A 15,280-nucleotide genomic window follows, 5' to 3' on the forward strand; every position below is an offset into this window, starting at 1 on the left:
CATTTAAAAGGGAGCAAATTCTTGATAAAACTAACATGGTGAAAAAACAAAACAAAACATGATATTTGTAAGTGCAAATCACCTTGACCTCAAATTACAGTATCTCACATAAGACACTGTTACACTCCAAGGCTGATAAAGCTTATGTCTAAACAATAAGAATCATTTTCTTTGAAACACCTAGTCTTATGATTCCTGATTTTCGGTAAAACTGAATGCCAAGCAAAGAGAAGGATGCTGAATCATATGATGGGTCAGTCTCGTTGTCTAACCTTCCTCTCACCTGGAATGACTGAAATTGTCTTCAATGCTCGGAGAACTCTGAATGTTCTCAATGCCGAGACATTGCCCAGGTCCACAAACTCTGTGACGTACCTGTAATAGGGAGTTCACACACAAACACAATAACAGGATACAAAGAAAAAGCTGTAGGTACAAGGAGCCTATGCTTTACTCTAATCACTTCTTACCTGGAATTACAGAATAGTTTTCAAAACTCTCAAGACTCTGAAAGTGCGAAGAGCTGAAAAATTGCCTAGGTTTACAAATTCTGTTACAAACCTGTAGAATTAAATCAGAGTTATTCAAGATTTTAGCAGGATTTATATTACTTGCATGGGTCTTTTATAAAGACCTTCTTGGTGATTTTAAATGATAAATATTGTAAGTGGCAAATCAGGAATTAGATTTCATCACTAATCCTCTGATCACATAATTTAAGGCCATTAGCTAAATGTAAACTTCATAAAGTAGGCGCCATTGTTGTCACTTTGGAAAGCAATGCAACCAATATCATGTGTAACTTGTAAAAAGAAAATAAATCTTGGCTATGGTTTAGGGTTTTAGTTAGAAAAAGATATATGAAATTACCCAACAGAAATTTGGGCATGAAAAGGCAGATTGCCTTACTGCTTTTATATACGAGATAAGATTTTCCCAGTGTAACTTTTAAATAAAAGTTAAGCAAATTAAGAACAATATTTTATGAGGGTCCAGTGCTGCCCCTATTATTATTGCCATTTTGATCTTAAGAAATGGAAGTCCTGGTATGCCTTCTTTTGAGCTGTGGCCAGAGAACCTGGCAAAGAATTGGCTCATCCTGATCAGATAGGAAATTACAACCAGACACGCAGTATTCAGAGTCCTGAGTATATCAGTGCCACCTCTCCTGCTCCTCTCCACTACATCACAACTGTAAGAGGCCAAAAAATCAGCTCCTGAAGGAAGGCTGAGGGTAAGTGTTGTGGGGCTGCCTCTTTCTATGCTCTACTCTCACTTAGTCCGGAATGGTTTTCTGTTATTTGTCTGGGTCTCTTCCTGAGGAAGTCTGTGACTAGAAAAAAAAGCATGGGGGTGCATAAACTGTGTATATTACTGAGTGGATATGAATAGAAGATAAGAATAAGGAAGTTTATGTTGAGACTAAAGAGATGAAGAAAACCATAAAAGGAGAGAAGAAAATAAGAAAGAAAAGGGGTCAGGAGAGAAACAGAAAGGCAGAGAGAATGTACTCCTCTACAGGTCTTAGAAATCAGTAATTTAATATATTAAAAACATAATATTTCAAGTATCTTCTTTCTTCTCTTAGTTTGATTTGTCAGATCATTTTGATGCTAGTAGATACTTACTTTCGATTATTCTACCAAACCAATAAAAGAAACTGTGTGTAATATGAGCAAGGTCATTGCAAATTTGTGTAGCCAATAGAACTGTTTCGTGGCTATAATTTTCAAAGTGATTTTCACAGATGTATTACAAATATGCTTGTGTTTTGATATGAGATTGTGTGTGTTCATATGTGTTTGTGTATGTGTGTTGTGCACGTGTGTGTGGAAGAGTGGCGTATGTGAAATTTTCTGACAGATGCTACGTGTGAAAATTGTAGTTTTCAACTACTGCAAAGCCTTCATGCCATAGTGAAATCCCACTTAGACCTTTGTTGTGCTAAATTGAAATCCAGAGTTTGAATGTATGAATCACACCAAAATATTCTACAGGTAAAGCAAGCCTATTCTTAAAAGCATAAGCACTGATGGAAAACCAAACTACGTTCTCTCTTAAAGTTTCAAAAAAGGCACTTACGCAAATGTAATGACAGTGAAATCGAGCCAGTTCCATGGATCCCGAAGGAAAGTAAAATCTTCTAAACAGAATCCCCTTGCAATAATTTTTATAAGTGATTCAAAAGTATATATTCCTGTGAAGGTGTATCTGAAAACAAGCATCCAACAAATTTGATAAAGTAACAGTGTTTTTTCATAGCATACCAATTTCTTATCACTCTATCAGCGGAATAGATGAATACTAAAAAAGAAAACTAAGCAGATGGATTTTATTTTCATACAAATAAAACATAGCCTTAAATTTAAATTCAACTTTCTAACACACAAAGAGTTGTTTTGTAAAGTGTCTTAAGAGTAGTGTGAGAAATACAAGGTATATTAAATCTATCTAGACATTGTCTGAAATGTCTTGGTATTTACATAAATAAACATAGTCTCCTGAGAAATATTTAGTATGTTTACATGATGGAATAGCCAATTAATACTATTGCAGAAGCATGAAATGATTTCCTTTTAGGGAAAAAAAAATCTCAATTTTAATGGTGCTCCAAGAATGAGAGGGAATTGACAAACTAGCATGCCTTTTTTTTTTTTTTTTTTTTCCTACAAGATAATTTAACTTACTTGGAATAAAGACTTCTTTAAAATCAAAGTAAATATTTCTAGGGTTACAAAAGGTAAACATTTAATTTAGAATAAAATTCTTGTGATAATTCAGAAACTTAGGTGTTTCCAAAGTTTAAATCTCCTACTCAGAAATTGGGGTGTGAGAGTGGCATAAAATCACAAAAAAACTAGGGCAACGGAAAACCTGTGGGGCCTTCCATATTAACTTCAATACTTTAGAATTTTTTGTATATAATATTTATTATTTTCTTCAAAATGTCATTTTTCTTACTGGTTTCAGCCTGGAAGTGTCTAGGAAAGGAGACACTCTTGGAAATACATTGGTACAAACATTACCTTCAATTGAAGGTAATGGCAAAAACCACAATTATGTTTACACCAACCTAATACTTCTGTAGTTGTTACAGGTCAGCAGCTGTATAGTAACAGGCACTACAAATGGGAAGTGTGGGCAGGTAAGCAGCTATGGTTAGAGTAGCCCAACTTCAGTTATCACAAATCTGGCCTCTCTGCCTCGAAGGTATCCCCAGAACAGAGACACCATCAGTATAGTTAGTAATGCTTCTGGTTTCTGAACACTCTTCAAAATTTCCACTTCTGTTAGTTTAGTCTTCAGTCTACCAAATTTTCAAGTTCTACAATCTTGAAACTTTGAATTATTTTTCAATTTGTTGGTGTACACGCTTGGAACTATATTGACCTGACATGAAGTGAATGTGCCTGTTGGCAATGAAAACTTTGTGAGGTTCGATATGGCATTTGTAACTAACTCTTTGATTTTCGACTCAATGAATTTATCTGGAATTTAACTGGAACAAAGGTCTACCATACTGTCTCTTTTCTGAAATTGCTTTGACCACATTTGGTTTGGCTACTGTAGATTTTAAAGAAAAAGGAGTAAATGTCCAAGAATGGTAGTCTTCTGGTAAACACCAGGTACAGGCAAAAGAGAGCAATAATCAGGTATAACGCCAGCAGGCCTGAGGGCCAATGAACATTGTCCTCTTGCTGAGTAATTTTGTCTAGAAATGACTTTAATAAAATGCTCTTCAGTTTTATTTTTAAAACTACAATAAGACACAGTTTCAAACTCCCAAATGTAGATATGTTATTAAAAATATAAGTTGAACTTACTCTACATTCTTTGTCCAGTCAGGAGGGTTACTCATTGTCATAAACACACAGTTTGTCAAAATAGTGCACATAATTAGCATGCTGAATAATGTAGGTTATTGTTAAGGAACGCACAAAAGAAAATCAAAATCCAAGTGTTATATTACAAAAAGCTAACACTGAAAAGCCCAAACTGCAGCTTAGCCAAAATTCAGGGATAAATGTATTGTGGTCAAGTCATCTAATCTCTTTAAATTTCAATTTCTGCATGTGTAAAATGTGGGTAATAATATCACCTTCACTGAGTATTTGTATAGATTAAATGAGATAATGTATATAAAAGCATTATATTAGTATAAGGTGTTGTTTTTACAACTATAATTAAATCAATATATTCACCTCCCAGAGAACTTCCGTGGGAAGACTATTTTTGTGCTACCTGGAGTTGCATAGTTTTTCAACAGAAAGTATTGACTTGAGCTCATTCAGGCAAATAAACTAGTAAATTGTTGAGGAAGACCACTTATCTGCAATATTGTAATTTCTTAAACACATCTTATCCAACATAGTTCAATGCATGAAAACAATTTGTAGTCAAAGTACGGCACGATGCTAATTGTTCAGCTGCTCTATTTCGACTGAGTTTATGCAAGTGCAGCAGCATTCGATAACATTAAAAGTGAGTATTCTTGAAGACTGGCACTTAACATGATGGGAATGTAATTAAAATTCAACACAGCAAAGTGATGTTGGCCAAGTGACTCAACCTCTCTGTGCCATTGCCTTGTATCTCCTCCTACTTCTCTACAATGGAGCTAATAATATACTCATTTTGTAATGTAATCATTTTTACATGCAGATTAAACGAGTTAATATATTGGAAATGCTTGGAACAGTCGCTGTGCATAAGTATACTCTAAGTGGTAGCTAAAACCAATGAACAGACATAACAGAATTATAAAACTGAAAGGGACCCTAAAAAATAAGTTTTATCACTATATTTTAAAAATCAGGGAAATAAGGCCTTACTAAGCTCTAGAGGAATTAGATAAAGGGCTCAGGACTAGAATATAAGTTTCATGCATTAAGATCCAATATTCTTTCCACTATAGTTTACTGCCAAAACAAAAATTTTCCATAATTGAAAAAGAAAGTTTTCATCAAATGACCACATGATGGCACTACGAATACAAACTGGGATAAGGAAACTTCCGTAAGTGTAAAAACCCTGATCATATGATTTTTATGTTTCAAATCTTTTAATTTTAGTAATAGCATATTTATACCACTAAGAAATGTCTTGCTATCATATTAAAATTAGAATGGCTTTTTAAATTTTAGAATCCTTTAAAAAATAGTATGAGCTTATGATAATTATAATGGTCTTTTAATATCTATTGTCAAAGCTATCAAACAAGATACACTCAGAAATGAATTGTTTTGCTAAATTGATCAACAAATGAATGTAGTTGTGAAGTCCTTTTTAACACCATGAATCATGAAACCAAATCCCTTAAGACCATTTGGAAATATATGCCAACTTCTCTCATTAACTTCCAGAGTCTTTACTAAGCAATCAGTTTTGCATGGCAGCATCATAACTCATGACTTGAATTTGAAATTCAGCCAACATTCCAGTTCTTCCTTCACAAAAATCATCAGGAAATTTCAAGAATTAACTAAGTACTGGCCAAAGACTCTTGACATTCTCTGACAGAAAATATACTTAAAGATTTATTCTAAGATACACTGAAGTGTTTTATATCATAACTATGGATAAACTTGGGTGTGGAAGTAGATTTTTCTGTTATTATATCATTGCTCACCGCAAATTCTACACCATCACAAACTTTGTATAAAGATGGTAAAGGTAAATATGATTATCTTACTTTAGATTTGTAGGATTCAATACATATAAGTGTTTTTAGACAGATAACAAAAGTACATAAATACATGTTTATACATAATATATAAAATGTTGGCCGGGCGCGGTGGCTCAAGCCTGTAATCCCAGCACTTTGGGAGGCCGAGGCGGGCGGATCACGAGGTCAGGAGATCGAGACCATCCTGGCTAACATGGTGAAACCCCGTCTCTACTAAAAATACAAAAAACTAGCCGGGCGTGGTGGCGGGCGCCTGTAGTCCCAGCTACTCGGAGGCTGAGGCAGGAGAATGGCCTGAACCTGGGAGGCGGAGCTTGCAGTGAGCCGAGATCGCGCCACTGCACTCCAGCCTGGGTGACACAGCGCGAGACTCCGTCTCAAAAAAAAAAAAAAAAAAAAAAAATGTTAAAGACTGAATGAACTTTAAGAATGAGGCTTATATGACAAAGATGCAAAATGAGAGTGATTAAAACTATAGAATATGGACATTTCCCAACTTAATTTGATATTTAGCTACAAAGTGCTTACAGATTATGTACAAATAGTTAATATTAACCACTTGAAAAAGGATATGAATGTACCAAAATCTTAATAGCTATTTTCCTAAGAGGATTGAAGGGAGTTAAAATGTACAGGGCAGAGGTGGCACTGAACCGGAAGATGGCCTTCCCTTTATTCAATACTATAAAAGTCTGTAAGACAGGAACACAACATACAAGCATGAAAGTATAAACCACTTAAACTCTGTTATCTACTTTCTGTTACTTGTCATAATAAATTATTCTAAAGTTAAATGAGAAAGCAGCACAATCACAATTTCTAATGTGCACCATGAAAACAAACTGTCACTGGATCTCTTCTTAATTAGAGGGGAAATCCAATGATACCACTTACCTTTTACCTGATACTTACCCTCAAGGTTATTGTACATAAGACAATTAGCCAAAAGAAGTCATTTATTTTCTTGATATTTTAAGTGTCTGAGTTAAATGAAAGTCTTAAATGGGTGCACATTTCATTTCATTCCAAAAAACTTAAGGCACTACATTCTTTTTATAGTGATTTCAGCTTTCCCAATTCAAGTATCTTGAAAATTAATCCTGTGGAACGCAAAATCATTCAATAGAACTGATACTATTTTTGAAATAAAGATTGTTTTTACCATCTATCCTCATAAAATAAACATTATCACTCTCTTCATAATAGAAAATAAAAACAGTCATCATCAAACCCACTCTTGGGTTAGATGGATGTAATCCAATAATTGATTTCCGGAGGCCAAGTTCCCTGGAGAGCATCTGTTGACCAGGAGTGCTAAATTCTGTACTGGGATTTCTGAGTTAGCTGACATATTGAATTCTAATCCCAATTGACTTCCTATCTTACGTGGTGCTTTCTTATCACAGAGGAAAAGTTCAAAGCCCCTAAAGAATCCAGGATCCATGAATCTGAATGAAATTACTTCCAAAAATTAGACTTATTTGAGATCAATTGGCAGTGGGCAGATAAAACATTAAAGCAGCAACATGCAAGGGTGTAAAAAGAACTCCGGCTCAGTGTTTCCCAAGGTGCTTACTTATATAGACAGAGCCAGGGAGAAAGCCTTTCTCTCTGTGAAGAAGATATTTGTGGAAGGAAATTTTAAGCATCATTTTAAATTCACTCATTCTTCAAAAGCTCTCTTTTTTAAGCCTTAGGATGCATATGTGCACAGATCATGTTATGATATAGCAAGCATTAACTTTTTGTTTATTTTCTGCTAAGAATCTTTGATAATAGTTAATTGTCTATAGTCTTAGCTCATTAACAGATTTCCCCTATACTTGCAGGATTTTCTAAATTCAAGTAAAGCAAAACCACCCTCCCACCCCTCTACCCACTAAAAATTTATGGAGTTGGTTTTTTAAAATTAAGCACTTTCTATCTCGTATGGGTAGAAGTGTCCTAAACTGGCTGTGAAAGTATGGTCCCCCAACTGGTACTGGTTAAGTAGAGAGATGGAGAGTCCACGTTTAGAAATTTGTAAGGCAATTTGACTAATTAATGTTGTGTCTGTTTACTCTAATAATAAAAAAGTAAGGGGATGTTGTTGTGGGCCTGTTTTTCATTTCAGTTTTCTAGAAATTAATTTTTACTTCATTTTACAGAAGAATAGAGACCTCACCTCCTCAATAGAGTTTGAGAAGCACTGCTCCAAGTCTCAACTCTGCCTGCATTCCCTCTATCATCTTTGAAGGAGTATGAGTCCAGAAAACAGATAGAACTTTACCACAAAGTCCATTTGAAGGAAGGGAGAATTTCAACTGTGCTTACTAGAAGAACAATCACCTGTGTCAACAATACTTAGCCCTCTTTTTCTCTGAATGAATCCCTGAATGAATTCCCTGAATGAATCCCTGAATGACATTGTGAGATCATCGTAAATCTGAACAGACTTGTGCAATGCAAATGCCTTTGCAGTGGGGAATATGAACACGTGGACACAGAAAGGTCCAAAGTGAGCTAGCTCAGGACTAAATATGATTCACCTTTCAAACATACTGCATATACTTCCTTTCCCCCAAAATATGCTGAGTAAAATCTGATAGAAATATTAGGGGCTGAGACGGCTGGGAGCAGTGGCTCACGCCTGTAATCCCAACACTTTGAGAGGCCAAAGTGGGCAGATCACCTGAGGTCAGGAGTTTGAGACCAGCTTGGCCAACATGGTGAAACTCCGTTTCTACTAAAATCACACACAAAAAATTAGCTGGGCCTGGTGGCAGGTGCCTGTAATCCCAGCTACTTGAGAGGCTGAGGCAGGAGAACAGGAGAATCGCTTGAACCCAGGAGGCGGAGGTTGCAGTGAGCCAAGATCGCACCACTGCACTCCAGCCTGGGTGATGAGAGCGAAACTCTATCGAAGAAAAAAAAGAAAAAAAGAAAAAGAAATATTAGGGGCTCAGGTAGGAGAACCAGTAAAAATATAACACAGAATATATATATATTTAAATAAGAATCTCTTCATTTTTAAAAGCTAATTTTGAAACAAATACTAGTGATACAAAGAGATAATGAGAAAGAAATGACAATCCATAGATGGCCTAAATCATGGGCTGGAGTGCGAGGATAATCAAGATGGTACTGTTTGTACCTCCGTGGATAAGGAAAATAACCAGGCTCATCCTAAGGGGACAAGACCATACTTAGAAGAAAACACCTGTGATGCTGGCTCCTCGGCCACTGTTCAGCCCAAACCATGACCAGAGGTAATAGATGACCAAAACAGAAAAGACAGACAGGGAGTGGTAAAGTAAAAGGAAAAGCTAGAGATCTAAAAGAAAGAAGGGAGGGGAGTATTTCTGCCCCGAGTACTAAAAAGTAAAAGAGGCAAGATTCAGAAACCAAACACAAAAGGGTCCAAAAAGGGAGTCGGCCTAGAAGTAAAAAGAGCGGAGGATTCTAGACAAAAATAGGGGAAAAGTGGGGACAGAGAGAAATCTGTTAAAGGACACAAAATTACCGCTAGATAAGAGGAATACATTCTAGCTTTCCACACCACTGTAGGATGACTGTAGTTAACAATAATTTATTATATAGTTTCAAATAGCTAGAAGGAAGATATTGAATGTTCCCAACACAAAAAGTGACAAATGTTTGAGATGATGGATATGCTAATTACTCTGATCTGATCACTATACATCATATGTATTGAAACCACTATATGCCTCATAAATATGTACCATTATTATGTGTCAATTTAAAAAATAAGATAAAAGGAGGTATAAAGGGCAGAAACTCAGCAAGGGTGAGTTTAATGAAACCAAAGCACTCCCAATGCTTACATGTGATTCTAAATCTAAAAGTCCTTTGACATAGATAAAATTAATACTTTGACACAAAAGTTAAAAACAAATGGGTATAATTATCAATTGTTCAAGCCTTAGGTGAAAACATTTACTGATTTTACAGTGTATTCCCTTTATTCATTTATAAAATTTAAAGAATGTGTAGAAGATTATTTTGTAACAAGATTTATAAATGCAATGGAAAACACTTGCAAGTTGAATTTATAAATGGAATTAGTAAGGTTTTACTGACAACGGTATTTGTTTTGCTTTAATTTTTCATAAGACATACTGTTGTGCAAGACATCCTTGCAACCTAGGAAGCTAGCAATAAGGCCAACAGTAAAGGACCATTTTTTATAGGATTTCTTCTGTGAGAACTCCACTTTTCTCAGATTGAAACATACATGCTTACGTGCAAACTTCATAGATGTAGCTTTAAGGTGTTGATGGATTTTAAACAGCCTTCCAATAAAGCAAAAGTACCCAGACATGTATAGCAACCCAATATGTATAACTTTAAATATGATAGCACTTTCATGTCAGAGTAAGTTCCATCTGGAACGTCAATTTTATTATTTGTAATGATCTTATGTCTATTTCCTCAACTGTCTGTATCTTACCTCCTTGTAATTGCTTATACAGCCAAGAAGCCAATCATTCAGTTTATAAGTGTTAAGAATTAATAAAAGGATACTTGTTTCCAAGGACTCTCAGATACAACTTTCTCCCACTAGTGGTATTGATGATATTGAAGGGAGGGAAGAGTCTGAAGGAAATATTGTTTACTTACAACAAATAAGTAGCTCTAGAGTTTTCAAATATATAGATATTTGCCTTCCCTGCTATACATATAAGAAAGGGCTCCAAGAGGGAAGAGTTCAAAGACTAGCTAAGATATTGCTGTACCTTAAACTGTATAAACAAATATTATGCAGCTTTAAGCTAATCAAGATTTATGAACTATTAAATTGGGTGACTTTTTAAAAACTTTTTAAGAGAATGTATTGGTTAGCTTATTATAGTGAAGTATCTTAGCATCCTTTAAATCTAATTAGTTCAACAAAGATTTCATTAATATAACTTATCAGGAAAATTTTTATTCCATTAAGTCATTTGAATAAAAAAGAAACAGTTCAAAGTTGATAGTGGAGGAGAAAAGGTTTATACAGTAGTATCTAGCTGGAAACAAACCTATCTTTACTGCCCAAGGTTCATAGGAACATTGACATGACTGGCTCCACTTACAAGCGGCAAGACTTTGTGGTTTAGTACAATTCAGGCACACCTATGATTATTCTTAATATTTGTCCTTCAGTTCATTTGTTATAGGGCCAAAACAAATGCTTTAATTGCAGTCCTACAAAGAAATAGAACTGTTAGAAATTAATAACATCATTTTAACACGTGGATAATTTTCTGTTTCAAAACAAATTTTGAAGTATGGCATTGTGACTGAGGTAGCAACTAGATTTTATATACGAAAAATCACTTTACGGACTTATTTGCAGGAATGTAACATTCATACAATAGGGGTTGTTGTACCTTGTCACTTATGTCTTCATATACAGGTACCAAAGTTATTGAGCATATATACAATAAGTTGGTAATTATGTATGAGCATTGCAGACATCCAGAAATGAGCAGGGACCTAGTTTAGGTCCAATTGTTAATTTCAATTGATTTCAATTCAAATTACACATATTAACTGTTTAGTACAATATTTGCAATGCCCTGTGCTACAGTCTAAAGAGAAAACAAAGATATGTAGGTTATGACACCAAGACATTTATAAACTGGGAGATTCTCAACTATTTGTTTTAATAGAATATAGAAGAATTGATGAAGGTTTACCTTGACCAGCACTTTCCAACAGAAATATAATGTAAGGTACAAATCTGAGCTACAGGTATGATTTTAAATTTCCTGAGAGCCACATTAAAAGGAAAACAAAGCAGGTGAAATGAATTTTAACCCAACATATCTGAATTATTATCATTTGGGAATGAAATAGATATAAAAAATTTTTGAGGTATTATGTATATTTTTTACTATCTCTTAGGTCTTTGAAATTTGGAGTCACACTTACATATTTCAAGTACTCAGTAGCTACACAAGGCTAATTAATCTCCGCTGTATTGGGCAGCACAGCCCTAAACTTAAACCATCCATTGTTCAGCAAGCTCATACCTTCTTCAGCAATCCTTGCTATGTAAAAATAATTTCTGGTTTTAAAGAAAAAGCAAGAAGTAGGTTATATAGAAAAATTGGTAATAACTCTGGTAATTAACAGTTTAATAATCTGGGAAGCAACATTACAAGAATATAAGTGTGATTTGTTTTATCTTATGTTAAGAGTGCAAACTCTGAAATTAGATTTCTGGTTCAAAAGCTAAGTTTGCTGCCTTCTAACAGTGTGATCCTCAACAGGTTTCTTAACATTCTGTGACTCAGTTACCTCACTTGAAAACAGAATAAATGTACTTAGCTCACAGACTTGAAGCGATTCCAATTTAGTTGGTCAGATTTTGATACCTAGTTTTTATACTTTAAATAAGTAATCCAGATGATTCTGTCATAGCAGGGCTGTTAATCTGTTTTTGTTACCTAATGGTTATAAAAAATCACAAACCATTGCCCAAATATCAATGATTATGTTGTACATGTGGATTGAAATTTTGCCCCTTGATCTAACTGAATAGTTACTAAGAAAATAATTATGTTATAATGATTTGGTAGAAATTGCTATTTATGAAACTATATTTGTTATTATCTAGTAATCTTTTCTTGTTTCTGGGCTTAGAGAAAGTGATTTGTTTACAATTTTTTCCCATGACGGACATTGAATTTAACAAGCCGTGCTTTTCCAGTTTCTTTTTCTCATTTAAATATAGCCATTACCTTAACTTTTATTTCAATCTAGGTGCCATATTCTTCAAAGTACATAGTTTAAACATAAGCTCTAACCTTGTGTTTCATCTAAACATTATTGAAACATTGCCAATTAACAGGACTGACTCCAAATTTATTGCACTTTCCTACTCTTGAAGTAAATCTACTGGCAAAGACAAGAAATAACACAGGAAGGTGAGCTACGATGATGAACAACACACAAAATGTAGAATGTACTACTGGTTGGTTAAATTTATCCTTTAGCTTCAAAGTTTAAAACAGGTATTTCCAACTTGTACATGAGCTGTGTTCCAAAAATGCATTTGGAAGTCAATTGTTTGGAAATGTGAATATATATGTGTGAATATATGTGTATCCGTGAATATTTTCGCAGATACACATATATCTCTAGATTCACAAATCTATCAAACTGTTAATGAAGTACAATTCTGAATTAATGGCACTGCAAAACTTTATCACTATGTGTAAGAAAGTGCTACTCTGAAAAAGATAGTTTCTTTCCTTGAAATAGCCCTGGAAGTCAGACCAGAAAAATTATCTGGCTCTAGCTCCTACCCAGAAGTGCTATTAACTTTTTCATAGCTCTAAGCTGCTGGCTTGGGAAGTGGTTCCAGCATGAAGGGGCAGAGTTAGAGCCATGTTGCAAGAGGAGAGATGCTTCAAAGTTTTGGGTGTGAAGAGCAGCATAGATGGTCAGGAGATTCCATTAGTATAATACATATCTCTGGGGACATTTCTTATGCTGGGCCAATTCCATGGTATATCATTTTTTTCCCAAGGACTTTAAATGGTCTCACCTACTTCCCTTAACATTTATTATAGCCTGTGAGTTCGAGCCAAGATTTTCTTCCTTTTCTGGCTCACTGGGAGACGAAAAGTTTTCTTGCAGGCTTTCTACCTGACTCTGAAAAGAGTATGCCATATTTAATATTTTTTCATCTCCTAGTCTCATTCAATTTTTTCCTTTCAACCAGGGATAATCAGACTAAACAACAATCTGTGTCACTTGCCTACCTGTGTGCCACCAAGCTTTAATATATAGCCTTCACCTAATGACAGATGTGGTCCTTAAGTCACAGATGACAAACTAAAATGCCCACAGAGGCTAAGTGACAGTAGGTACCTGCCAGTTTTAGGCATATAAGTCAGTGATGCCTGAACTGATATTTCAAGAGAAATCCTTAGATGTATAATTTTATGTGTGTGTGAAAGATTTTCTGATTTATAAATGCTAGAAAATAATTCAAAATTATAAGCAATTTTGTTAGTTTAACAAAACATGTCTGTGAACTCCATGCCTCATAGTCAGTTTTTAAACATTGTTGCCATAAGCTCACACAAAAGAGAAGAATTTGTACCTAGAGAAGAATCTGTAAAATTGCTTGTTCCTAAGCTTTAGCTGGGTGGGATGGGGGAGGGTTGGGGCCGTTGGAGGAGATAACTCTGCAGAAGGTGCATCGCTAGAAAGTGCCTAACTAGGCTTTTGTCAGCCAAAGCTGCAGAGCCCTCAACCTCTTCTCCAGCAGAGAGAAGAAACTATAACCATAAGGAAAAAGAATAAAATCTGGAGCTGAAACATTTTTCAGCCCTATATCATCAGAATGTACATACCATGGGTCTGATACGCTATTATATGGTCAGTTAATTTCTCTTTGACTGGAAAGAACACATTTGAGCCCAGTTTGATTACAAGCTTGCTGTGTGAGGACTATGAGCAAACTATTCCCCTCAATTTCTCCATCTCAGTGGAGAAGATTATACTAATACCAATCTCAGGACTGTTTTGAGGATGAAGTGAAATAAAACATGTCAATGCCCTTGTGAATTCTAAAGTGTCAATAAAAATATAAGGATCTATATGCTAACTCTTAAATGTACACATATAAGAACATTTCTGTTTCTCCAAGCATGGCCAATTTTAGTATTGGAATTTTCAGGTTCAATATCTTTCTTCTCAAACTTCCTACCTAAGAAAACGAGGCCATCACCTTCCTTCTGTCTGACACCTAAACACCTCCAAAACCAATTCCGATTCTATCCATTACTCTCCATCTCCATGGTCAAAATGCTAGATCAAACATAAAACTCCTAAATTTCTCCATAGAGAAGTTGAGTGATTTTTAACACTGTAAAGTGGACCATGTTACTCCTGTACCCAAATACTTGTTGGGAATTCATTTTGCTTTGAAGATAACCTTCAAGCTCTTTAAGATGTACTGAAAGATCCTCTTTATCTAGCCCCAGGTCTACCACCCCAACCTCACCTCATTCTCTTCTTACCTATTACAGGTCAGCTTGATTATATGTCTTATTCTATGCTGTTCTCTTTCCTTGGAAGATTCTCCTCTCCCTCCTCCTTTTTAACCTTCAGATCCCAATTTAAATGCCATTTCCTTATAGAGGCACACAATTTAAATTTCCTGAATTGATGCTCTTTGAAAATAGATGCTTATCACCCTACTGGAATTTAGTGTGAAAAAAAATTCTAATTATTTTAGAAGCTAATCTAGGTTACTGAGTGTCTAAGATTTTAGTTTTTACAAAGGCAGGAAATGGCCAAATGGTGAAATGACCAGTAAGGGTCTGGGAAATACTGCTAGCCTAGGAGACAAGAATCACATCTTGCAAAATGGCATGAGTAGGAAACAGGAAGAACAGCTATACGCTTATTTAGAGTCTATCACTGAATTGTCTTTTTTCCACTGCTGTCGTTAGTGCTATGACTGCAAATCCAAACCAGTGTGACAATGGGCCATGGAAACCCATTGGTCTAGTTTTAAAACTAGTCTCTGTTACTTAATAGTTTTGTGATCTTAGGCAAGTTATTTAACCTCAGTTTCATTATTTTTAAATA

At 35.1% G+C, this 15,280-nt stretch overlaps 1 protein-coding gene across 16 annotated transcripts in view; it reads right to left on the minus strand.

Moving 5' to 3' along the window:
* SCN1A (sodium voltage-gated channel alpha subunit 1) overlaps window positions 1–15,280 on the minus strand; it is a 164,500-nt gene that overhangs the window by 63,792 nt on the left and 85,428 nt on the right. For all 16 annotated transcript variants that reach the window (XM_025404176.1, XM_025404182.1, XM_025404187.1 and 13 more), the window contains 4 exons: window positions 6,260–6,378; window positions 3,825–3,914; window positions 2,083–2,211; window positions 284–375 (listed from right to left, as the gene is read on the minus strand). In XM_025404176.1, the coding sequence (XP_025259961.1) occupies window positions 284–375; window positions 2,083–2,211; window positions 3,825–3,914; window positions 6,260–6,378 (430 nt within the window). The remainder of the gene's footprint in view (window positions 1–283; window positions 376–2,082; window positions 2,212–3,824; window positions 3,915–6,259; window positions 6,379–15,280) is intronic.

This window comes from Theropithecus gelada, chromosome 12 (assembly GCF_003255815.1).
Source record: "Theropithecus gelada isolate Dixy chromosome 12, Tgel_1.0, whole genome shotgun sequence".
Lineage (NCBI taxonomy): Eukaryota > Metazoa > Chordata > Mammalia > Primates > Cercopithecidae > Theropithecus > Theropithecus gelada.